Source organism: Equus asinus, chromosome 8, assembly GCF_041296235.1.
Source record: "Equus asinus isolate D_3611 breed Donkey chromosome 8, EquAss-T2T_v2, whole genome shotgun sequence".
NCBI lineage: Eukaryota > Metazoa > Chordata > Mammalia > Perissodactyla > Equidae > Equus > Equus asinus.
In genome coordinates, this window is record NC_091797.1 from 87,911,313 (window position 1) to 87,935,862 (window position 24,550).

Genomic DNA, 24,550 nt, shown 5'->3' on the forward strand with positions numbered 1-24,550 from the left:
ACCTCTAGCAACACTCATTAAAGACAAGAAAGAGAGGGAGGGAAAGAGAGAGGAATTAACAGTCTCGGGAAATAAAGACAGGATATCACAGCCCTCAAACCAAGAGGATTATTCTGAGGCTTTGAAAGCTAAGTGAGGAACTCCTGCTAGTGTTTGCCCACCTTGATTTTCAAATTCTTTGGGGTCCATGACTCATTTTTACCTTCTTTTTTCTCCTTTTTTGAACTGGAATGTCTCTAATTTTTATCCAATGCCTGTCCCACCAATTGTCTATTGAGAACAGATCTCAAGACGGAGAGGAATTGTGCCCAGGAGCTGTACCTGATAGATTCTATTCAGGAGCCTCAGCAGCACCTGATGTGGACATTGAACTGATGCTGTCGTGGGATGAGGCTTTAGGAACCTTAAGAAGGTGTGAATGTATTTTGTATTTGGGATCTCTGGGGGCCAAAGGGCACATTGTGGTAGGCAGAATTTCTAGACTGGCCTCCCAAATACGTCTCACCCTAATCCCAGAACCTGTGAAGGAGATGAGATATCAGTCCTGCGATTATGATGTTATATGGCACAGTTCTCTTTAGGATGGGGTGATTATCTGGGTGGGCCAGGCCTAATCACATGAGTTCTTAAAGGCAGAGAGTTTTCTCTGGGTGGTAGGAGAAGACAAAGCCAGAGACATTCGCAGCATGAGAAGGACTCGATGCCACATTACAGCATAGAGGATCTGAGGAAGGAGAAAGCCACCTGAGAAAGAATGCAGACAGTCTGTAGAAGCAGAGAATGGCTCCTGAATGACAATCAGCAAGGAAACAGGGACCTCAGTCCTTCAACTGCAAGACACTGAATTGTGCCAATGCAGGAGTGACCTTGGAAAGGGACGCTGAGTCTGGGTGAGAATGTAGGCAGCCATCACCTTGATTTCAGCCCTGAAACCCTTAGCAGAGAACCCAGGCACATCATCCCAGATTCTGACCTACAGAGTCCACGATAATAAATGAGCATTGTTTTAAACGGCTGCGTTGGTGGTCATTTGTTACACAGCAATAGAAAACTAACACAGATGCTGTCTCTATTCTGCTGAGTTTCTGTCATCAGATACACATAATCTGATGCCGGCAGGAGCAAAAATGTCTGCAACCACAGGGTAAGTCCTGCATGCACGTTTGTGTGACTTGTCCTGACCCAGTGCCTCTTGAGGAACACCATGAAAGTCATTTCAAACTCTCAAGGAATGGCTCTTCACACAAACCTCTGAAAAAATTAAAAAGATGCAGTGCTTGATTCTAAATTGACATTATCTGAGAAGTCATCATCTATTTCTATTTCCTATGTCAAATTTATGCAATCTCCTTGTACACTGGAGCTCACCTGCCAAGATTTTAAAGCAAGGACCACTTACTGGCACAGACAAAATTCTTCCACAACGACAAAAACCTCCAGTCTTATTAAATTTCCCCAAATAAATGAAAGTGCCACCAATGCAACCCCTCCATCTGTTGTCATGAAAAATAGGGAAAAAGGGAAAAGATCCATTGTTGAAAGACCCACCTTAACAAACCTTTAAACTTGAAGGCCTTGTTTTCTGATTTTTATTTTTCTCGTGCCCCGTCATGCGGGCCTCGCTCCATGGGATGGATGGTCCCTAGTTCACTGGGCTCTCTCTGGGAGGAAGTCAGGTTAACCAAACGACAAGTCTCTCCTGTGAATCAGTCCCTCATCCACAAAATCCAGAAGGACATGTGAAGCCAACAAACACTGTCATCCCCAGCAAGCAATGAGTTTGCAGTGCTATCTGCTGCCAGCTTATCTAACAGAACAGAGATGACAGAGATAGCAGATAACAGAGAAAAAAAGGGTATCCTGGTTTCAGCTTTTCCAGGGTGCCAGTTAGTTGGGCTACTTGCCCAGAGTCCAATTCTGTGGTAACTCCTGTGGGCAAATCTCCCAACAGGGGTTGATTGTTGGCAAAAAAAATTGCAGGTCCTGGTACGATGCATGTTGGCAAGAGGTTGGAGAAAAGAATATTCTCATAAACGGTGAGACTGTGACTTGGTCCCACTTCTTTGCAGGGCACTGAGGAGGGAGTTAGCAAAAGGGAGAAACGCACGAGTACTTTGATCAGGCAATTCCATTACAAGGAACCTCTCCTAGAGAAGAGTGCTAGCGAGGAGGGATATATGTGTAAGGGGCTCCCCTCCAGCACTGTTTGTAACTGTAAATGTTGAAACCAATTTCACGTCCATCAGCTGGGAAACGTTTCAATGCATAATGACCAGTCCACACCATGAAAGGCTACGCAGTCATTTAAGAGAACACAGGAGATAATGAAAATGCTGAGTGATGGGCTGACAAGAACTCCTGTATAGTGAGTATTTACTATGTGCCAGACACTGGGCTCTGATAAGGTCAAATTTTACCAGAGCCTTGTGATCCTGGGGAATAGGGCAGGTTAAGAAATCCTGGGACCCTTTGCGTCCCGGTCAGTATGGCTGACTGCAAAGAACTGCCCTTTCCACGTGACTCAGATGACACACATGGACACCTTCCTTGTCTACTTATGACAAGGCCAGACACAGACCCTCCCATTTCCACTCTTTGCTTCACACAGGATCAGCTGAACTGCTGGAGACACTAACCGATTAGAACAAAATGATTGTTAATCCAACTCTGGTTAAGTCTCCCTTCTTCCTCCAAACCCTGGAATTTTGACCCGTCTGCAGCCTGAACTGAGTGTAGGCTGGTCTCAGGATGGCACATTCCCTGATCTGCTGTCTAATCAAGCCCCTTTCATCTTACTTGTCCACACCTGGCTCTTCTCCCCTTGCTTACTGCCCCCATAAAAGGAAGCTCTTTTGTCTGACCCTTGAGACACTTGCAGATCTTACAGTCAAGGCTAGACTACTTCACATGTAACTTGTTTGGTTAGATTTCAGTTGCGATCTACATTCATTTTTTTTTTTTTAGGATTTTATTTTTCCTTTTTCTCCCAAAGCCCCCCAGTACATAGTTGTGTATTTTAGTTGTGGGTCCTTCTAGTTGTGGCATGGGGGATGCTGCCTCAGCATGGCTTAATGAGCGGTGCCATGTCTGCACCCAGAATTCAAACCAGCGAAACCCCGGGCCGCCAAAGCAGAGCACACGAACCCAACCACTCAGCCACGGGGCAGCCCCTCTGCATTCATTGTGACATAACTATAAAACTAAATGAAATTTTCAGAAATTTCACCTCTTGACATTGAAAACACAATGCAACAAATGAACCCAACTGTGTATCCCTGTTGTAGAACAGCCATGTGGATTAGAACTCTTCCAAGAGACTCTCAAACACAATAATTTATCTGTACTCCAAGAGAGTGACAAAACCAGAAGCCACTTTCCTCAAGCGTGTTATTAGTGGTGGTGTTGCTATTGTCTGTATTGTTTTGTTTATTTAAATGAGGGGAAAAAGTAAATGAGACATTTTGGGATATTCTAATTCTATTACTCCCAGTGTCCTTTAAAACAAAAAATGTTCAGTGTTAGAGAAAGGAGATTCAGGTGAAAGATAGCTGATAAAATCCCGCTAGTGGCAGCCCCATTGCCTAGTGGTTCAGTTTGGCATGTTCGGCTTCAGCAGCCTGCGTCCAGTTCCCGGGTACGGACCTACACCACTTACCTGCCAGTGGCCATGCTGTGGCAGTGGTTCATACACAAAAGAGGAACATTGGCGAGAGATGTTCGCTCAGGGTGAATCTTCTTCAGCAAAAAAAGAAAAAACCCCTGTAGTTCCAAATTAGAATTGGCAGTGTTGGTGAATATATGGGAGTACATGAATCCGTATGAACATAAATGCGCATTTCCTAGTTCTGTCCACTGGAAACTAATGAATGGCAATGAGTACCTCTAGGATACACAGTTGGATCTGGCAAGACCATTTTGCACAAAAAGAAACCAGAGTTTGTTAAAGAAATGGCTGAGTCCAGGAAGCAGCAGTAAATATTCAAGATGAGATAGAAACACCTTGTCATACTGATATCAGGAGAGGTCTCAGAGACTATTAGCATGTTATCAAAAGGATTAAGGGGCCAACTTGAGCTCACATTCTTTGCTGAAAGGGAGGATAATTGGAGCATCAGTAAGGACCATATTGCAATGGATTGAACTGCTTCCATGTGTCTGAATCCTAGAGTTCATGGCAACCCAGAAAAAGAAAAAGAAAAGAAGCTAACTGGTGACCACAGAGGGTGCTAGGGGACCAGCTCATTTAGCTGCAGTTCTCTTTACAGACTGTGCCGTTAACTGACTGACTAGTTATTTAGGGGAAGTTTCTCTTTCTACAAGTGTCCCAGGTAATAAGACCTGACGATGGACTATCACCAGTTTGCTCTGCGTCATCACTGAATGGACCTGGGCCTTGCACATGAAGGGCTGCTAACACCATTAGAAGAGGCACACAGGATGTGACATGTCCCCTGATGGAAGAGCACACACTGCTTTTGAGGAAGTCTTGTCACCCTATCAAACATGAATCCGATCAGTGTCTACATCTGCGGATCCAACACAGTGGCCACGAGAAACATGTGGCTATTGAACATTTGCAATGTCGCTAGGGGTGCAGAGGAGCTGAATTTTAATTTTATTGAATTTATAACATTTAAATGTAAACTTCCAAACTGAAGACAGGTAGAATGTTATTTTATTAGACCCAACTGTGTAAATTTCGTTTCCCTCAACAGTAGCAGTGTACAAGATGAGCCTTTTGTTTTGTTGACTGCTCGTACATGTTAGTTTCCAAGGTGGCTACTAAGTTTTTTTCCTTTTTTAGAGATTGGCACCTGAGCTAACATCTGTCACCAATCTTCTTTTTCTTTCTTCTTCTTCTTCTCCCCCCAGCCCCCCAGTACAAAGTTGTGTGTTCTGGTTGTAGGTCCTTCTGGTCGTGTGATGTGGGACACCACCTCAGCATGCCCTGATGAGCAGTGCCATGTCCGTGCCCAGGCTCTAAACCAGCAAAACCCTGGGCCACCAAAGGGGAGCGTGGGAACTTAAGCACTGAGCCAGATGGCCGGCCCTACATTCATTAAATTACATTTGACATTTGGCCCTGCGTTGTCTTTCTATCAGACAGCACTGCTCCAGATTCTACCACCCACTGAGAGGAAGTGTGGAGGACAGAGGAACGTATTAAAGTGTATCCGGGGACAAAATCAGCCAAATTCCGACTGCGGGAATGCTACAGAACAAACACTTCAGTTTCATCACAAATAATTGAAAAAAGAGGAGAGAACAAGAGTGAGAGAAAGAGAGTGAGAGATTGAGAGAGAGAGAGAGAATGAGGGAGAACCTGTGTATGCAAGAGGCTTAAAGACATATCCACTGATCATAGTTTGTGGATTTTTTTTGCATATTGACTCAAAGAAACCAACCTAAAAACAACAATGGAATAATTGAACACTGTCTATTTCATGATATTAAAGATTTTAAATTATTTACTGAATAATTGTAATACTATCATGATAATTCAGAAACAGTCATCATTTAGGGAAACATCCTGTTATAATTACAGATGGACATGATGTGTGGGGTTTGCTTTAAATAATATAGGAAAAGGGACGTCAGCGGGATTGTATTAAAACAAGTTGAGCCTTCAGGTGATAATTGTTGAAGCTGGTCGATGAAGATGGGGATGTTCCCTTGTAGAATTCCATTTCTGTGTACTATAGAAAGTCTGCATTTGGAAAGAATGGTAGAGAGTACAGGTCCACCTAGGATGACGGCAGCTGAATTTCTCAGCATTATTTCAAAGGACTAGGAGTTGACATGGAGAGTTGTAAAAGAAAAACCCAGTTCATTCCTCCTGTGTTTTTCTTTCCCGTGTGTCTCCTTTATTCGTCACACAAAACACTTCACCTCTGACACTTCCGGTCACCAAATGTGTGGGTTTTTTCCCACACCAAGCAATTCTCCAGGACACCAACTAGGTGTCCCACAATTTCACTCAATTCGGACACTGTCTCCCTGGAGATAGTGTCAAATCCCACAGATAAAGGGCTCAGTCCCACAAGAATGTTCCCACCCCACTTCACATGCCAATTGCATGTAGTAGGTCCCCAGGCTACCCACAACTTCTGTCCCACTTGGCTACAAAGCAGAAATTCCCACAACCCCTTCCTCAGGTTTGGTTAACCAATGCAAAGCCAGATGAAGACACACATAGGGTGAGGTCCAGAAGGGTCGCGAGTATAGGAGCTTCTGTCCTCGTGGAGCTGGGTTGCCTCACCCTCCTGGTGCGAATATGTACACCACCCTGGAAGACCTCCAAACCCCTGACTACTGGGATGATTGAGAGGCTTCTTCCCATAAGAAAGGTCAATTATTAACTCCATTTTCAGTCCCTGTCCCCTCTCTGGAGGGTGGGGCGTGGGCTAAAAATTCCAAGCTTCTAATCATGGCTGGGTCTTTCTGGTGGTCACCCCTAGCCAGGAGCCATCCAGGAGACCACCCAGAGTCACCTCAATAGAACAAAAGCTGCTCCTGGTGCTGCTGGCATTAGAGATTTACAAGGGTTTTCAGAGCCCTGTGTCAGTGATGGGGTCAAAGAATACATATTAGCAAAAGATTTGCTCCTTTCTTATCACTTATGAAACTACCAAGGTTTTAGGAGTTGTGTGCCAGGAACCAGGAGCAAAGAAAATAGTTTCCATTGTCTCACAACAGTCCAAAACACCACTCATAACCTTCTACCCAAACCACCAGGGGCCAGAGAACACTGTGGACTCAATTGGCTTCCACTGAGCCAGGTCTGGGGGCCACACAGCAGGGGAAGGATCAGCAAAGACCACGCACATAGAGGAGAGGACAGCAGGGAGGGCCTGCTCAGGAGGGAACACAGGGAAATCCTCCACAGAAAGGGACTGTCATAAACTCAGAGCAGGCCTGAGACCAGGGCCACCACAGCTCTGGCTGCTGGGGAATTGAAAGGAAGGGCTTCCACAGTGCAGAGGACCAGAGGTGACAATCTTGGGGAGGCACAATTGCTGGGGCCAGGGAGAGACCTGGAAGAGGACGAAGTGTCTTTGGAGCCTTGTCGGGAAGGAAAGAATGAAGCAAGTGGTAGAAATGAAAGGTCCTACTGGAAGAAAATAGATTCCCCAAATCCAGAAGACACAGCCCACCTATCCCCAACCTCACGTCTCTTAGACGAATTGCACCAAAGAGAGGGATCCAGACCTAAGAAATGGACTAAGCCAAACAAATCACTCATCGGTTCCTAGAGAGAATGTTTGTTTCTCGTTCAGTAAACCTAAGCATGTTAACGGGAAAATCATGTAGCAGACAGGTGTTCTCAGATGACGGAAGAAAAAACGAGAACTAGAGAGTCAAAGAGTTCAGCTCATGAAACAATTCCCCTCAAAGGCAATGAGCAAACATAGGATCACTGTAAAATGCCATCCTGAACTGAATTCAATGTTCCTGACAAAGGATTTGTGGATATGAAGAAACAAAACTTCACATAAGAAATACTCAAAAGGGTACAAAACAGGAAATGAGAAGTTAGAATTGGCAGAACCAAGGAAAAAATGAAGAAAAAGAAAACTCTCTGAAAAAAGGCTAAATGGCAAGGTTCATAAGGGCAATATATTTGTTCAAAATTATAAGAGACATTGAATAAAGAAAGTATCAAGCAGAACAAAAACGAAGAAAAGATATTGAGACAGGATCAGAGAGAAAATCATAGATTCCTGGGAGAAATAGACTGGAATGGTCAACTCCAAGTTCTATCCTCTTAGAACCAAAAGACTTGAAAAAAAGAAAAACAAATTCCTCTCAAGTTCCAGACATTCCCAAAGTTCCCCACCCCTCAAAGCCAATTCACACACAACTGGGAGAAAATGGATTTACATTCTCCATCTCAACAGAACATACAGAGCAAGACAATGTTTTTAAAAAACTGAATAAGAGTCATTGTGGGCAAGTCCTTTACATTCCGCCAAGCTGTCCGTGCATCAGGCAGCATAATAAGAGAGTTAAACATGCAACCCCCGGGGAGTCCTGATTCCATCACTGGAAGTCTTTGAAGGACCAACTCTACCCAATAAGAGATGACTGAGGAAATTTGATTCATGGGGGAAGCTTTAGCACATAAGTATGAACAGGAGGAACAAGAAGATTTCTATTGACTTAAATCCATATCCAACAAAATCAATCCTGAGTATAATGGATTATGCTAATGCATGTAAAAAATTCACGAGTCCACAGTGACAGTCACAACAGAAACTTTAATGGTATGAAAGGGGGAGGGTAAGTTCTTTTCCACAGCACTGTGCCAGCAGCTACAAGTATAGAGGAATGACGAAATTAGAAAATGTGCAGTGTACAAACAGGAATACGATAAGTGACACACAGCAGGGCTCATTAATGATGGTAAAAATTTTAGAGAAAGATCTTTAGAGAAGAGGATATTCATCCACTCTCAAAGTACCACTCACCAAATTGCTAATGATAGAAAGAAAAAAAAGGCCTCTTTACAATGAACCGATCTCGTGGGCCCTCCAGAACAAAGTGACCAATGCTAGTCACACAGTAACGGTGGTGGATAAACTGGACATCCTTGGTCTCCAGGGGGCTGCGCTAGGACGCTCACAGCAGAAACTAACTGTATAGTGTTCTTGGCAGAAGGGTGAGTCTGAATTTCATCAGGAGGAAACGGTCAGACAACTTCAGAATGCAGACCACTGAGCCAGACGACTGACCTCTCCCCTGCAAACAAGGCCACGTCACCACCACCACAGACAACCACAAAAAGGTGAGGAGATATTTTTGGTCCCAAAGGACTAAAAAAACACAATAACATAATCCTTTCAGTCCTTAGGAAGCGAAAATATCTCTTCTCCTCTTTGTGGTCGTCGTCTTTGTGGTGGCACTGACTGTTGGAAGAAAGGTCAGTTGTCTTGTTCAATGGTCTACGTTCTGCAGCTGTCTGATGACGACCTTATGATGAAATTCAGCCTGCTCATTCTCAACAAGAACACTGCACGGTTACTGCTGTCTGCTCCTAGCACAGCCCTGCTGGTGGCAAAGAACGTCCGGATCGACACGTTGTCTTTGCCCACTTGCTCCTGATTCTGGTTATGTAGCGGATGGGAATGGAGAGGAGCGAGGGGTAAGGTCTCTCAGAACCGTGTGTGCATCTAGGCATTGGGCTCCTTCGCGATGTCCCACAACTGGAGGCTGAGGGGCTGGGATTGCTCCCATCGAAGCAGGCTTTTGGAGTAAACATCGTGGAGAGTGGTTTGTGCTTGTGATGTGGATTCTCAGCAAAGGATCCCTCTGGTGTTCTGTTTGGGCTGGAGCTGGATTGGCTGTTTTAGATGTGTTGCATCAAGTGGAAAAGCGACTTTTCATAATGGGGTTTCTTCTTTTCTTGGTTTCGGAAGTCCTTGGTATCTGAGAGAGAGAGAAAAAACAAGCCAGTGTGAGTCTTTGTCAGGTCCTGCTGTGAGCTGAGCCTGGAGGGCTGGCTACATGGTGACAGAGGCCAGGAGCAAGCTGAGCTCCTACTGGGAGGAGGAGCTGAAGGGGAAACTGAGATCCAAAGTTAGAAGAAGAACCTCCCTAAACTTCCATCCAGTCTGCGGTGCAGGATCCAGGGAGCCCTGTCCTCGCCCACCAGGAGCTGGTGACGTCCGAGCTCAGAGCTGCTGCAGAGCCTTAGCCAGATCCCCACCACCCTGTCCTCAGCAGCCACTTCACTCCTGAATCCCCTTCGTCTGGAGCAGAGGGATGGTTGTCTCACACCTCCCAGGGAGGGATGTGCTCAGCATCCATCACACATTCAGAAACAGACTGCTGTGGGAAGGAGGGGACCCTTGGCAGAGAGGCACGCCCTCTTTCTCTCTCTGTCCCAGCACTCTGAGGAGGAAGGGCAGGCGATGGGAAGAGGTCCGGCATGGAACAGCCTACAGGGACCTCAGAACACATCCAAATCCACTTCCACCTTCTGCAGATGAGGAGTGGGGATGCCAGGGGGCTCAGGCCTAACTAAAGCCACCTGAGCTGTTATTGACAACCCTGGGGCCAGAACTCAGGCCTCTCCCTTTGTGTCCATTTCGGGGAAGGTGAGAGGAAAGGCTCCAGTCCGGAGGTGTCGACAGGAAGTAGATACTGTTGGGTCACCTTGGCTGGACGAGAGTAAGGCTTTACAGAGAAATATTCTCCCGAGGGACTGAGGAAGAACCCCACAAGGGGAAACGCACAATGGAATTAGCAAAAAAACAGCAAGGAGTATAACCATGGACGCACTCGTTTTCCTTCAGTCCTCCTGTTGATTCCACACCAGGATACACCTTAGGGCATTGCTAGGAATATTCTCAACGTCTAGACCAGAAAGTCTCTGAAGGGGATGCAGAAGGCAACTGGTTTGACTAGGTTCTCTTCCACCTGCCCTTTGATTCCCCGAAAGCACTCCCTCGGGAAAGATTCCTTTTTAAGATTTACGCCGGTGTAAAGAATGGCATAAAGAAGCATAAACCTAAACCTTTTTCCTAACGTCCAATTTATTTACTATTATATTTTCTTTAGGGGAATGAATATAATGGTTCTCTTTGAGGATTTTACTTAATGACCAAAATTGATCAACAGTAGAATTTTCCAACTGTAGCGCCAAACCCATTGGACTTGATTTCAATTTGATGGACTGTGAACTTCACATTTTACATTATAAATATGAAAGAAGGGACTGGCGTGGTGACACAGTGGTTAAGTTTGCACCCTCTGCTTGGGTGGCCCGGGGTTCCCGGGTTCAGATCCCAGGCATGGACAGACACCCCACTCATCAAGCCATTCTGTGGCAGACTCCCACATACAAAATAGAGGAAGATTGGCACAGATGTTAGCTCAGGGCCAATCTTCCTCACCAAAAAAAGAAAAGAAAAGAAAGAAGAGAAAAAAATTAAAGAAAGTACTAAATTCTGTTATTTGTAATAGGGAGGTATTGTTATCTGTAAACTGGGTTTCTATGTAATGTTTATTTCTCATTTTATCTTGTATTCTAAAAAGTTAGAGAAAGTCTTTTCCAAGCAGAGTTCTTCTAAGTCTAATCCATTCATCTACCTCTTTTTCTTCTTGTTTTTCTGGCATGTTATACAGATAGTACAGTTGAGAGAGGAATACAATTCCACCAAGGACTGATGGGTACTCAGACATTTCAATGAAGCACTGACATGTTTGGCACATTTCTATGCTGAACCTGAGGTCATAGGAGACAAAGGGTTCTTCTTATCTCTAGCTGCATAAAAACCACTTGAGAGCTTTCTAAAAATACTGAAGCCCAAACTCCACCCCAGAGCATTTAAATGAGAATCTTGAGTTGTGAGGTCAAGGGATTCATCTAAATAAAAGTCCCCAGTTGCTTATTACATGGCAGTACTACTGCCAGCTCCGAGGAGGCCCTGAGGTGGGGACACTGGGTCCCTGGAAGCCCCATGCAGACCAGCCAAGGGCTGAGGAGAAACCCGACCCCAGGCCAGTCCAGCACCCCCACCCAGGCTCTCAGTGAGGTTTTTTCTTTTTAAAGATTTGCCCTGAGCTAATATCTGTTGCTAATCTTTTTTGTTTTCTTCTTCTCCTCCTTAAAGCCCCACAGGACATAGTTGTATGTTCCAGTTGTAGGTCCTTCTAGTTCTGCGCTGTGGAACGCTGCCTCAGCATGGCCTGATGAGCAGTGCTAGGGCCGTGCCCAGGATCTGAACCGGGAAAACCCTGGGCTGCCGAAGCAGAGCACGTGAACTCAACCACATGGCCATGACCCAGCCGCTTGTTTAGTTTTTATAACCAGGGCTCTTTCTCCTCAGTTTCAACACTTCCTATTCACATGGAGAAGTCCAGGGTTAAGGGTTGTCCTAGGTCGGGTTCCCTAACACATACAGGAGGAATATCCATGTGCAAGCGATCCGTTTGGACAATGCTCCCAGAAGCAAGAGGCAGTGGAGTTGGGGAAGCAGGGAAGGGAAGGCAAAGAAGCCAAGAAAGTGTGTGATTTCAGACAAAGCGCAATGTGTTCAGTGGCTCAAAGATGCTTTGTGATGAAGAGGACCATGGGGCCGGGCTTCCCCTTGGCTAAGAAGAAAGGTGAGAGGGAATATCAGGACAGCGGCAGTGGAAACACAGCAGAGGTCAGAGTGCACACAGGAGACGGAGATGGAAGGGCCTGGCACAGTGGCAGCCCCCACGGAGGACAGAGGTGAGACCAGACAGAGGTAGCACCAGATGTTGAACAGAACAAACAAGGGAGAGAAAAAAGAGCAGGAGACTGAGCTATAAGCTTAGACAGAGAGCACTGAGGAATAAGTGCATCTGAGAGCCCCGGATGCGCTCACCTCTGGACCCTAAGCTTGAAGGCCAGGGAATCTGCATGCTAGTCTCCACTTGCTGAGCCGCAGTTTTCTTTCGAGAATCCTCTGTTGGATGACACTTGAGGCATCAATGTGGCCAACGACTTGACACCCCTGCTTGCTGGCATCCGAACACTCAAGAGCATCACCCTTCAGCGTGGGAGGGGTCTTCATCCTGAGGGATGCATCCAAACCCAGCTCTGAAAAGAAAACCACAGCCAAAAGGATCCACAGTTATTCACGACCCACAGTGACTTACTCCCCACCCGAGAGCGACATCGAATAAGGAAAGTGGCTCGAACAACAACGGCCATCTGAAAGTCCGTGGGGGTGAGGTGAAGCCAATGCAGACACTGATATTTTCTTTTTTGTCGATCTTTCTTACAGTGCTCAGTGGTGATGAGATGGTCAGGAGGCAAACACACTCCTATTTGCCAAAAGATATCAAGAGAAACAGAATTGATAAAGACAGTGTCTCAGTAGAGAAGACGGAAGGAAATCACATGGACAGAGGTTGTCCTACTGGCAGGAAGGAGATTGTAGAGATCACGCAGTACCAGAGTGCATGGGAAAACAGGAGAGAAAAAAACTGGGGGAGGGTGAAAGCAGGGGAGTTTACAAAACTTGCATATATATATGTCATATATGTACCCTATACAAGGTACACACAAAATACACAGAATGTATGACATAATATATAAATACATCTATGCATATGTGTTTTTTTCTCTAATGGAACAGATGAATAAATAGGGATCTGGAGGCATTGAATATGACATTGTAATCACTATTCTGGTCAGTTGAAATTGGAAAAAATTTAGAAGTGCAAGAAGAAGGAGAAACCCTGTGGCAAGAAACAGATGACCCGTGGAACACCAGGAGGAGGACGGTGAGGATAACACAAGGAGCATTGACGGAATCTCCAGAGAAGGATCGCTTACGTTCCCCCGAATTCCTCTGTGGAAACCGGATCCCCAGTGTGATGGCGTTTGGAGGTGGGGCCTTTGGGCGGCAGGGCCCTCATGAATGGGATTAGTGCCCTCATAAAGGAGACCCCACAGAGCTCCCTTATCCCTTCCAGCACGTGAGGATGGCGTGAGAAGACAGTCTCTGTGAACCAGGAAGGGGGCTCTCCCCAAACCTCGAAGGTGCCAGCGCTGTGATGTTGGACCTCTCAGCCTCCAGAACTCCAATAAATAAATTTCTGCAGTTTCTATGTCACCCAGTCAATGGAATTTTTGTGACAGCAGCCTGAATGGACTAAGAAACTATCGTTGGCCAAAAAACCTGGCGTGGAGCCTGGTTTCCTGCTCAGGCCCCTGTGGGAAGTGAGCAGGAAAGAGAGCGACTAGGCCAGTGAGGCTGAGTCTTGGCTGGGATTGGGGAAGCCAAGGAGAAGGAAAAAGAGAGGCTAGAGGGTGAGAAGACAACTCAACAGCCCAAGATCTGACGGCACTTGTCAGGGCTACACCTCCCCTGAGCCTCACTGAGACTTTCTGTAGCACCTGTCCACGAGCGACAGGGCGCTCCTTGTTGCCCCACCTCCGCTTGAGAACATGGGTCTCTCCTCCTTCCTCAGAGGACACCGTCACCTCAAGGATGAGCACCAGGCAGCTCCAGGGCCCAGGAGGAGATGCTGAGAGTGGTGGAGGTTGAGGAGGAGCAGACCCAGAGGAAACGGATGTCAGGGTCTGGAAGCTCAGTTGTAAGCAACCCCTCAGGATCCTGAGGAGAAAAACACTGAGGACATGGACTTAGAGATGAGTCGAGATGGTGAATTAAATCGAGTCTCCTAAAAGAGACTGACTTGTGCACTTTAAGGATGAAGGTGGCCCTTTCCATGAAACAGAGGGAAAAACGTGGAGAATAAGGAGGAGACTGAGCCGTGCACCAGTGTTTCCATGGGGACTGAACGTGTCTACGGCAGTGTTGCTGGGGGCACCTAACAGGAAAACTGGCCTGATGATGGATCCTGAAAGGAGAGGGGAAAATGGGCAAACGTGCCTTTCTGACAGAGAAGGGAAGATGGGGTCCAGAGAGAGTGGAGACCATCAAGACTGCTCTGCATCAGACGGAACAAGGCACGCGGAATCATTTTGTAAGTGTTAAAGCACCAGAAAGATACGGGGGTAGATTTGACATACTCATAGTTGTTATCAAGCAATTTTTATTGAATCAGACACTGTAGAAATGATGTCCTTAATACTCCCAAGAGTATTAACGCAGTATGAGTAAGAGTATGGAATGCAGACCTAATTCTCAGGGGATTCAGATGAGGGAATTGAGATGTAAATACCTAAGAGATTAAACAACCTGGCCCAGGGAAACAGCCAGTAAGATGCAACCCCGGGACCTGGGGCAGAGCTGATCCTAAAGCCCAGGCTCTCACCACCTCGCTCTCTCAGAGCCTCATGGGTTTCAACCTGACCTGAAGCGAGCATGGGAGAGGCCCCATTGTCGCCTCCCCCCACAACCCTGTGATGCCCAACACGTGGACTAGAGTTTCCTATTCTTCTTTTCTTTCTTACCTTGGAAGAGTGAACCTCGGTTTCCAGAAACACTGTTGGCTGCAAAGCTCCAGGTGGTGAAGGAAAGACCAAGCGTGGCTTTGCCATCCCCGCAATGGAACTGGTCCAGCTGCAGCCCCAGATAATTGCTCCCCCAGCTGCTTGGCTCCAGCGGTGCTTGTGAAGTTTGCATCTCTGTCCTTTGGAAACTCAAGTTTCCACTCAAAGGCCCTTGCTGACAAGCCTCCCAGGAAGGAGCTGAAACAAGAAGTGGTTTCAGTAGGACCAATCCGAGTTTCCCGTTGCTAAGCTCTCCCAGACCACTCATTTCAGAAGTCCCTGCTTGTCAGTGGTCTCAGGAAACAAACTCAGACTTCATTTATATGAAGGAGATGTCGCCATGACGTGTGTGCCTGGGGAGGCCGAGATGGCAGGTGCCCAGGCTGCAGTGGCCCTTAAGTGGACAATCACCTACTGGAGTCCAGAGGGCTTTGCATGGGCAGATGAGGTCATGCCTATTACTCTGTTACTAGTAACCTTAGTCCAGGAGCCTACAGAGAAAGTTCTAAAGAGGACTCAGGACATGGGGGAGAAAGAGTTGCTGGTGTCTACCCAGAAGAATATCAGAGGAAGGGAAGAAGTATGGTCCCAAGGCTTCTGTTTCCAGTAAGAAGGGAGTTGGCAAACTGTAGACCAAGTTTGGAATCTTTGCAAAGTTCTGGAGCCTTTTGACCTTCCTTTTCTGTAAGTTTTGGCTGCCCTCCACCCACCCACACATATATATATTCTTTTGTCACTTGGTGGGCGGGGGGGGGCAGGTAGTAGCAGCTGTAAGTAATGTAGTAGAGGTCTGAGACCCTTATAAGAAACTTAAGGACCAGAGGTGCTACGGCATCAGGCTTTGTGTGGTTCTTCAGGGACGTAATATGGTGCACAGTCCTTATGTTACACACTCTTCCGGGGGGTCTGGGCTTTAGTGCCTAATCCAACATGTTTCAATTTCTTCTGTGAAATGAAAATCTATTCTCAGAGAGAGGGCTACCCAAAGACCTGAAATAGCCTCAGACCAGTCCAGGTCAGGCTAAGGCGGATCATAACCCCCAGGGCCTTCTCCACACCACTGTGGGTTTCCCTTTCTCCTCCCCTCTGCACATCCTCGTTGCCACCAATGTTTGTTTTAAATGTTTCGTAAAAATGTCATTTGGGATGGTGTTACCATGTAGATTCCTGACAACACACTCTATGAGACTCTCATCCTTGACACCTGGATCCATGAATCTCCTTCTGCTTCTCTGATCCTGTCCTCTCCACACGATCAAACGTCTGAATAATCCAATCACCCACAAGTCCTGTTCTCATCATGGTCCAACTCTACGCATGCAGACTCCTCCCCCTGCCTTTGTAGTCCTTCTGTCCTGTGGCCTCATGTTCTTCTTTGCTCATAAGTTAGACGAGGGTCCTATCAGGCACACTGGTTGTTGACATTTCCATGAGATTAGAACACTAAGACGTGACTCATGCTTGAAGCTCTAACCCACACATGGAAGAAGTCACTGAGCCTACACAAAGGATGAAACCCATGGCCGTTTATGGAGGAGGGGAAACCAGAGCCAGAGCTCTGGCTTCACTGAAACCAAGGGGCACAGGCAGGATGCGGCGTCCAGGATCTTGTTTTTAAATCTTCAGAGGGAGGTAGTCACCCCAGAGGAAGTAGAGCATCAGCTTTAAACCCCAAATCATGAGAACAGACCTCCAGAGTAATTGAGTAAAACTGCTCCACGTGTGGATGGGCAGAGAAGAGTGGGAGACACTGCTCAGGAAATGCAATTAGCAAAAACACTGCAGGAGATGACATGCGTCATCTTAAAGAAAGAGGTCTGACACATACCTACTGTGCCCCTGCTGTAGTGCTGGCTGTGAGGTGGTCATGATCCCTTCTCTCTCCCACCTGGGGCAAAATGGCTTGCAGATGCCACTGAGGGACGGGCTGAGAGGGACATAGCTAGGGACTAGGGTGACAGCACAGCTCCCAAGCCCTCCTGAAATCTGTACTTAAAACTCGGTCCGAGAGCCTGCAGAAAGTATATCTCTCTACCTGGCCAGCCGTGGTGAGCTTAAAAAATATGGAGGCTAACTGGGAGACCACTTGGATTTATCTGCTTTTTAATGGGAGTACTCACTGGCTGCCTCCAGAGTCAATCTGACTTGAGGCTCATCACACGGAAAGGCAGTGCTTCTGAGGGGTTCCCCAGAGGCAGACAGATCACGAGGACTGGAAGGAGTCGAATTCTGTTCACCTGATGGATCTTGAAGGATTTCATTCACAATCTCCTTCTCCAGCAGCTCCCTCTCCAGACTGGTGAGAGAGGGAAGAGAAAAGAAGAAATCAAGAAGAATTAGACACCACAGTGTCCCAGCTGGTTCTGATTGAAGGGTAGGGTCCAAGGGACTGGGGCAAAGCCTGGCTGTCCTGGAACAGGAGAGAGGGAGAGAGAGAGAACGAGAGTGAGCAGAACGTGCTCAGTGCCCTGGACCGACAGTGAGGTGGTGACGGGGCTGCGCTCTCCCTGTAAGGCAGACGTATCACACTCGGAGACCCAACACAATGGCTTCCAGTTTGTGAATACATTGTGTTGAATCTACATATGGCAGCCCAGCGAATGCAGGCCTCGGAGGCATCGTGGACTCCCAGAGATCTTGTGCCTTCTAGGCCATTTTCTGTCAATACTGAGACCTGTTATTATTATTATTTTTTTAATTTTGTCTAGATCCTTTCTGGCTGTGCTATGTCTATGAAGGACCTAAGGCCAACAGCTGGGAAAGCAGAGATGCATCTCATCCTTGTTTTAGCCTTCCAAGAGAGAACAAGGGATTTCTTTCAGGGCAGGAAATCCCTGAGACTTCTTAGTTCCCCTTGTCAGACCGAGGCCACGAGTACCACAAAGACAAGAGACAACCTCGTTCAAAGGGCTTTGCCATCGTTGCTGGAGTGAGCGGAATCAGCAGCAGGGGCGGTGCTGGTTCCCTCTCGCCTGTGAACCCTGGGGCTATTTGGCCCTCAGGGTCTTTCTTTCAGGTGCTCTCCCCACATTGTACCCTTGCTTATTAGCCCTCCTCATTCACTGTTACCTGGGGCTCAGCGATTCTTCTTCTTCCTCCTCGTCATCGTCTTCCAGGTTTTCTGCAAACAAAATCCAGACAGAGATGAAATAGTGCCCCTTCACCCGCTACAGACACAAAGGCCTGCCTGGGCACGGACAGCAATGGCCTGAGTATGAGCTCAGGACACACTGAGAGAATTGTACTGACAGCCCCATGTGTGACTTTGAAGGAATGGCCTGGGATGGTGTCCTGACCCATCAGGCAGAATGTCCTTGATCTGCTGGATCCCCATCCTGGCATGCTCTGAGTTTAACTGGGTAAAGATCAAATATCTTTTGTCTCCAGGTCATTGGGCAGTTGTCCAGTTTCCCTCTGGAATTCTCTAGTTCTCTCCTCCTCCTTCCACAAAGCTGGCTCACAGTCTCAGTGACTCTATGTCCACTCAGAGCTCCCACATAGACCCTACTCCTTCCTCTAAAAGGAGGATAGAAAACCCCATGACTCACCCCTCCATACATCCTGGGACTTCACGGGGACCTGCATGTTGGCTTTTACATCATAAGAGGGGAAAATATTCTTGTGGAAAGTGTTCTGTTACAAATCAACGTATCTGCCCCAAGATTTTCGGATTATAACTAAATAAACCCCAAACAGTTAGGAGTATGATCCCTTTCTGAAGCACATTCATGAGCATCCCCTTCTTTAGTAGTTACAGCTACCAGGCAACACATCTTTTGACCCATTTTACAGATGAGGAGACAGAAATCCAGGAAGGAGAAATCAAATACTCGCCTGTAGCTATAAAAGCCAGAGCTCAGGCAAGAGCCTGAGGAGCTCTAGCTCAGTCCAGGATTCTTTTCACTCTAATAAGCTGCCTCCTGTCACGTCCTCCTTTGTGTGCTGTGACACCAGGTGGAGGCTGCCTCCTGCCCCAAAGGGCATGGTCCCTCAGGGAGGAAGCAGACTCTTGGAGCACTATGACGTCCCCCTGTGCATTTCTCCCCTCTGCTCCCACCCAGCCAGTCGTGGTCCTGTCATTGCTCCAAGTGCAATGTGGACACCAAGACAGCTGGCAAAAGCATTATGAGGGGAGATGCGGAGGCTCTTGTCAGCCAGGGACCTTGGAGGGGCTCAGCACAATCAGGGCCTGTGGCCGCCTTACCTGGGCTAAGCTTGCGGACAAGGCGCTCTGCCAGCCTGGATCCCTCAGCCAGTTGTTCTTGGAAGCCCTGTCCCCAGTCTCTGCCAATGTCACTGTGGGTGAGGAGGTCCCTGAGGTGCTGATGGAGGAGGACAGAGAGCTCTCTTCCTTCCCGTGACGTCTGGCGTATCCGGGTCAGCTTTCGTGCATGATCATGAATTAGGAAATGGTATTTCCTAGGCGGGAGGGAAGAGAAATCCTCAGAGTGGAAATGGGGTCATGAGAGATGATAAGGAGTTTGAGAGAGATTTCGGTGAGAATATCCCCAAAAGGCCTTCCAAGTAGAAATCTGCTCATTTTTGGTGGACCGCAATTTTTTCTTCTTTCCTTTTGCATGTTACACACAGTGACCCAGTAAAAACATGCTCCTGAGACACTGGAGACTGGAAGAGATCTTGGAACTTCTAGGCCTCCTTCTCTAAAGGTTGAGGCAAAATAGGAATGTTTATTTAGTCTGGCTACTTTCCTTGTCATGAAATACCTGCCAACACGCTCAGGCCCACATGCAGAGAGCAGGTATGGACCTGACTCTGGGTTTTGACCCTCCGGAGGAGAAGAAGGCATCTCTGAAGGGGCAGGACGTCTCTAGGCCTGGTTACCTCACTGGGAGTGAGACAGACTCCACATGCTGCAAAGAACATGGACGATCCAGATGGGGGGAGTGGAGGAGACCAGCACAATCAGCCAGTTTTGTGCCTCCTTGCTTCAGGAAAGCAGCTACTTTTGACCTCTGCATCTGTTCTTTCCAGAACCCTCTCTGCATTCGACTGTACATTACCCTCCTCTGATCCTTCACTGTTACCTGGGGGTCAGTGATCCCAGCTGTTCTTCAGCCTCCTCTTCGTGGTTTTCTGCAAAGAAATTGAGAAAAGTCCATTTAGACATGAGCTAGTTCCACTTCACCCGTTACAAATGCAGGTGCCTCTCTGGGCCTGGAGACACGAATTAGCTCTAAATGAGTTCAGAAAGGTGTCGTGTTTTGTCTGTAAAGGAATGGGCTGCTGTGGTATTCTGATGGATCAGGCAAAGTGGCCCTGATATGATGGGTCCCAGATGGCATGCTCTGGTGGAACTGGGCAAGGAGTTAAAAATTGATTTGGTTACCCAGATCAAGAGATGCTCCTCCAGCTTTCCTAGGGGCTCCTCCCACTCTCTCCTCCCTCCTGCCACAAGGCTGGTTCCCAAGCTCAGTGACTCTGTATCTCATCATGCCTTGACAGAGAACCTCCTCCTTTCTCTCAGGAGACGAAAAACAATTCTGTCCCATGATTCTCACATGACTTGGTCCTTCGTGGGGACTTCCACGTCTGCTTCTACCGTTCACCAGGAAAATTCTCTCCTCGTTAGGTGCTAAGTATTCTAGTGTAAACCCACATCCCACTACCAGATTCTATCATACCCAGTACTGAAATCAACCCCAGTGAGTGACCCTAGCATTGTGAAAGTAGGCTCATAGGCCTTCCCTATTGGAATGCTACAGCTACCATGCAACACATGTGTTAATCACATTAGAGATGAAGAAACTGAGATCCAGGAAGGATACATCCATCCCGCACCCACTGTTAGAAAAGACAGAACTCAGGCTGGAGCCTGGGAACGTCCACGCTTAGCTCAGGGCCCTTTTCAGCCGAACTAGCTGCCTCCTATCATGTCTGCCTTTCTGTGCTCTAACACTGGGTGCAGGCTGCCCCCTGTCCCAAGGGCCATGACAAATGAGGGAGGAAGCAGGCACTCGGAACACTATCACCTCCACCTTGTACATTTCTCCTCTCTGTCCTCCCACCCAGCTGCTCCTGGTCCTGTCAGGACCCCAAGTGTGATGTGGAAACCAGGACAGATGGCAAAAACATTATGAGGGGAGAAGTGGAGGCTCTTGTGAGCCGGGGACCTTGGAGGGCTCAGCGCAATCAGGGCCTGTGGCCGCCTTACCTGGGCCGAGCTTGCTGACAAGGGCCTGGGACAGCCTGCATCCCTCAGCCAATTGCTCTTGGAAGGCCTGCCCCCGGAGGTTGTTAAGGTCACTGCGGCCCAGGAGCTCCTTGAGGTTCTGATTAAGCAGGATGGATAGCTCTCTTCCTTCCCGTGTCTTTAGGCGTAACTGGGTCAGCTCTCGTGCCTGAACTCGAATTAGAAAATCAAACTCCCTATGGTGGGTTAGAAGGGAAAATGTATAATTGGAATTGAGTCAAAGGTTCTTAGGACCTCCGCAGAGGTTTCTATGAGAACATCCCCCATTTGCCTTCAAAACAGAATTTTCGGACGTGTTTGGCAAATGCCTAAATAGTTTTGAAAGCTCCATCAGCGGCCAGGCAATACCAGCTCCTGAGGCATTGCAGACTCCAGCGTTCTTGTACCTTCTAGGCCACCTTCTCTCAGTCTCTAACATAATACCATTTTGGGGGGTCTGGTTACCTTCCCTGCTGTGAAATACCTGCCAACGACCTAAGATGAACTCTGCAGAAAGCGGATGTGAATCTCACCCTGCCTTTAACCCACCATCCATGAGAGGACACGTGATGTCCGTGAGTACGGGAAATCCATGAGAGTAGTTGGTTCACCTTGGTTCAGACTAACTTTACAAGTACCAGAAGGAGACTGCACAACCCCATTCAGAGGGCTATGTCGTTGTTGGTTGAGGGAATGACAGGACTGCAATCTGCAGGTTTGGGTGACCATCGCATCACAGATGTGGTCACCTTTGTGCTCCTTGATCTTTCTAGGACCCTTTCCATACTTTACCTGTCCTTTACCCTCCCCTGGTCGTTCATTTTGGACAGTGGTTCTCTCTCTTCCACATACTCCTCGTCTTCATGACTTTCTGCAGACAGATTCAGAAACGTCTAGTCAGACATCGACCCGGCCCTGGTAGATCATCACCCCCATGTCCTCTGCCCTGAGTCGAGCAGACAGTTAAATACGTCTATTTTCACCAAAGATCACAGGGAACACGTCAGCAGCCTTCAAGAGGTGTTGCCGAAAGAGTCAGCTTGGCCCCAGCAGACACCCTGGTGTTTGGTGAGATAGGTGGGATTGTACACCAAGATGAGACTGATGGATGGAATCCATACACCCCACGGAGGAAAGCGTATTTGGCGCTTTCGAGAGGCCAGGATCCTGGATGATTCATAGAGGTGGGGCCACCAGGGCCGATGCCTTGATTTCAGCGAAAACTCCAGACATGGAAAGACAGAGGTATCTTTGTGTCGTTCCTCAGCAGACTGTTTAGCAAGGACAAGATATCTCAGAGGTGAGAGAGACCAGAGTCCAGAGCTGAGGAACCATGGTAACAACATCTCCAAAGAGATAGGCAAGACTACCACCCTATTTGGACAGTCATTAATGCTCAGTTCAGGAACTCAATTAGGAAGAAAATTACAGGAGAGATCAGAGGGCCCATCTTTCTAGAAGGAGCTCATGGAGACTCCTGTTGTGCAGGAGCATCAGTGGTGGTTGGAAGCGTGTTATGATCTGTTCAATCTCCCCACTCTGGTTTACCTAGTGTTCACCAGCCTGTGCTCGGCATTGGGTCCCAGGGTGACAGAGATTTGATCTGGGACTTGGAAGGGTGTACAGCTACTTGACACACACGATGTCTGTGCTTACAACTGAATCTTAGATTCTGACTGAAACCAAGATGGGTCTCCAAGGCCTGCCATCAGAGAGACATTTCTGTACCTGGACAGAGGTGTGAGCACAAAGAACATGGAGGCTACCTGGGAGACCATTCGGAGCTTGTCCCCTTTCCAATAGAGTACTCACGGGCTCCATCCAGATGAGAGCAGATTTCGTGCTCATCAGATGGGATGGTGGGACTGTCGGGAGGGTGGCAGGAGTCAGACAAGTCATGGTGACTGGAAAGAGCCAAATACTTTTCATCCAAAGAATCCTGACACGCATCATCCATTTCCTCCTCCTCCTGCAGCTCCCTGCCGAGCCCAGAGGCACAAAGATAACAGAATATTAAACGAGGAAAGACTGGACACCGCAACTTCCCCACTGGTTCTGATTGGAAGACTAAGGGAGAGGTCGCAGAAGGTAAAGAGGGCATCCCTTGAAATAGGAAGAAGATAACAGTCCTCCTCTGACTGCAACTAAGTGAGGCTGCCGTGGTGGGGGGAGGGAGGGCAGCAGGTGCTCACTGCCCTGTCCAGATAACGAGGTAATGAGGAAGGAGACTCAGCTCTCCTCTATGGCACAGTCATGACACAGAGCACACAACGAGAACCACAGGAGGTCCTACAACTCCAAAGCATAACTTCTGTTCCACTTTCCTCACAGAGGCCCAGTGAGTAAAGGCTCCTGGGGCAGTGTGGGCTCCCAGACATCTCGTGCCTTCTAGGCCTGTTTCTCTCATTACTGTAATACCATAGACACATTTTTGTCGAGCTGTATGTCGTGCTATGAAATCCTCACCGTTAAACAGGCCAAATGCGCAGACAGAAGTTATGCAACTTATCTTAGTTTTCCCCAAACAAGAGAGGACACGTGGTCTCCCTGAGTGCAGGAAATCTCTAAGATTGGTTAGTTTGCCTTGTGTCAAGCTGATTCTAGGTCCCTAAACTTGAGACATTAATACCAAGTGGAAACTAACAGGACAAGTCCCAAGAAGACAGACAGCATTCTTAAAAGGGGTGATTCGTGGTAGTGTGATGGGATGAAATAGGTCTCCTGGCACTTTCTAATTCTCCCTGGATTTGAGATCTTCAGATGTCACCATTGCTTTCACAACCAGGATTATCAGTTACCTGGGGGCTGTTGGCTCATCTCTTTCCTCATCCTTCTGATCTTTTTGAGTTTCTGCAAATAAATTTGGACAGGGCCAGTCATCATAAAAAGTTGCTTCTTGACACGTTACCAACCCAGGGGCCTGTTTCAACACAGGGACATAAGTCTTCTCAGCGTGAGAACAGGATAGTGTCAGAATATTCCAGGAGGCCTCGGGTTGTGTCTTCTGAAAAGGGACCAGGCTTCCTTTCCTGAGTCATAGGGCAGACTGTCTCTGAATTGGCAGATCAATACAACAAAGTTCTCTTCCCTGAACCTGGGCAAAGAGTTCAACGCATTCTTCCCGAGGTCATGAGGAGCTCATCTAGCTGCTTTCTGGAAAGGCTGTGGCAAGATTCAGCTCTTATTCCATCAGATATGCTGGCTGCTGTTGGTTTGGAGGAAGTTCTACACCGAGACTAGACTGATGGATGGAATTTAATCACTCCTAAAGAGGAAAGAATCTATGGTGCCACCTAGAGAACAGGATTCTTGCTATTCAAAGTGGTGGAGGGTGCCAGGGTTCACACCACGCCCTGGGTGGTAAGTTTCCAGACACATTCAAGAGGTGTTTATCTTTTGACGCTTAGATGGCTCCCTACTGA

At 47.6% G+C, this 24,550-nt stretch overlaps 1 protein-coding gene across 2 annotated transcripts; it reads right to left on the reverse strand.

Annotated features, from left to right (window-relative positions):
• Nucleotides 1–8,057: 8,057 nt before the first annotated feature.
• On the reverse strand, nt 8,058–24,452 carry LOC123288009 (NBPF family member NBPF6-like). 2 transcript variants are annotated; one of them, XM_070516252.1, is made up of 10 exons: nt 22,941–24,452; nt 21,921–21,999; nt 21,111–21,325; nt 19,984–20,032; nt 19,143–19,357; nt 18,008–18,059; nt 17,059–17,234; nt 14,900–15,136; nt 12,357–12,571; nt 8,058–9,418 (listed from the first exon to the last, which is right to left on the reverse strand). In XM_070516252.1, exons 1-9 carry the CDS (start codon nt 23,227–23,229, stop codon nt 12,366–12,368), a joined length of 1,518 nt encoding a protein of 505 aa, XP_070372353.1. In that variant the 5' UTR covers nt 23,230–24,452; the 3' UTR covers nt 8,058–9,418; nt 12,357–12,365. The 2 variants fall into 2 exon arrangements, with proteins under 2 accessions (XP_070372353.1, XP_070372352.1); XM_070516251.1 differs by having other exon boundaries at nt 8,058–9,426.
• Between the last annotated feature and the right edge of the window lie 98 nt (nt 24,453–24,550).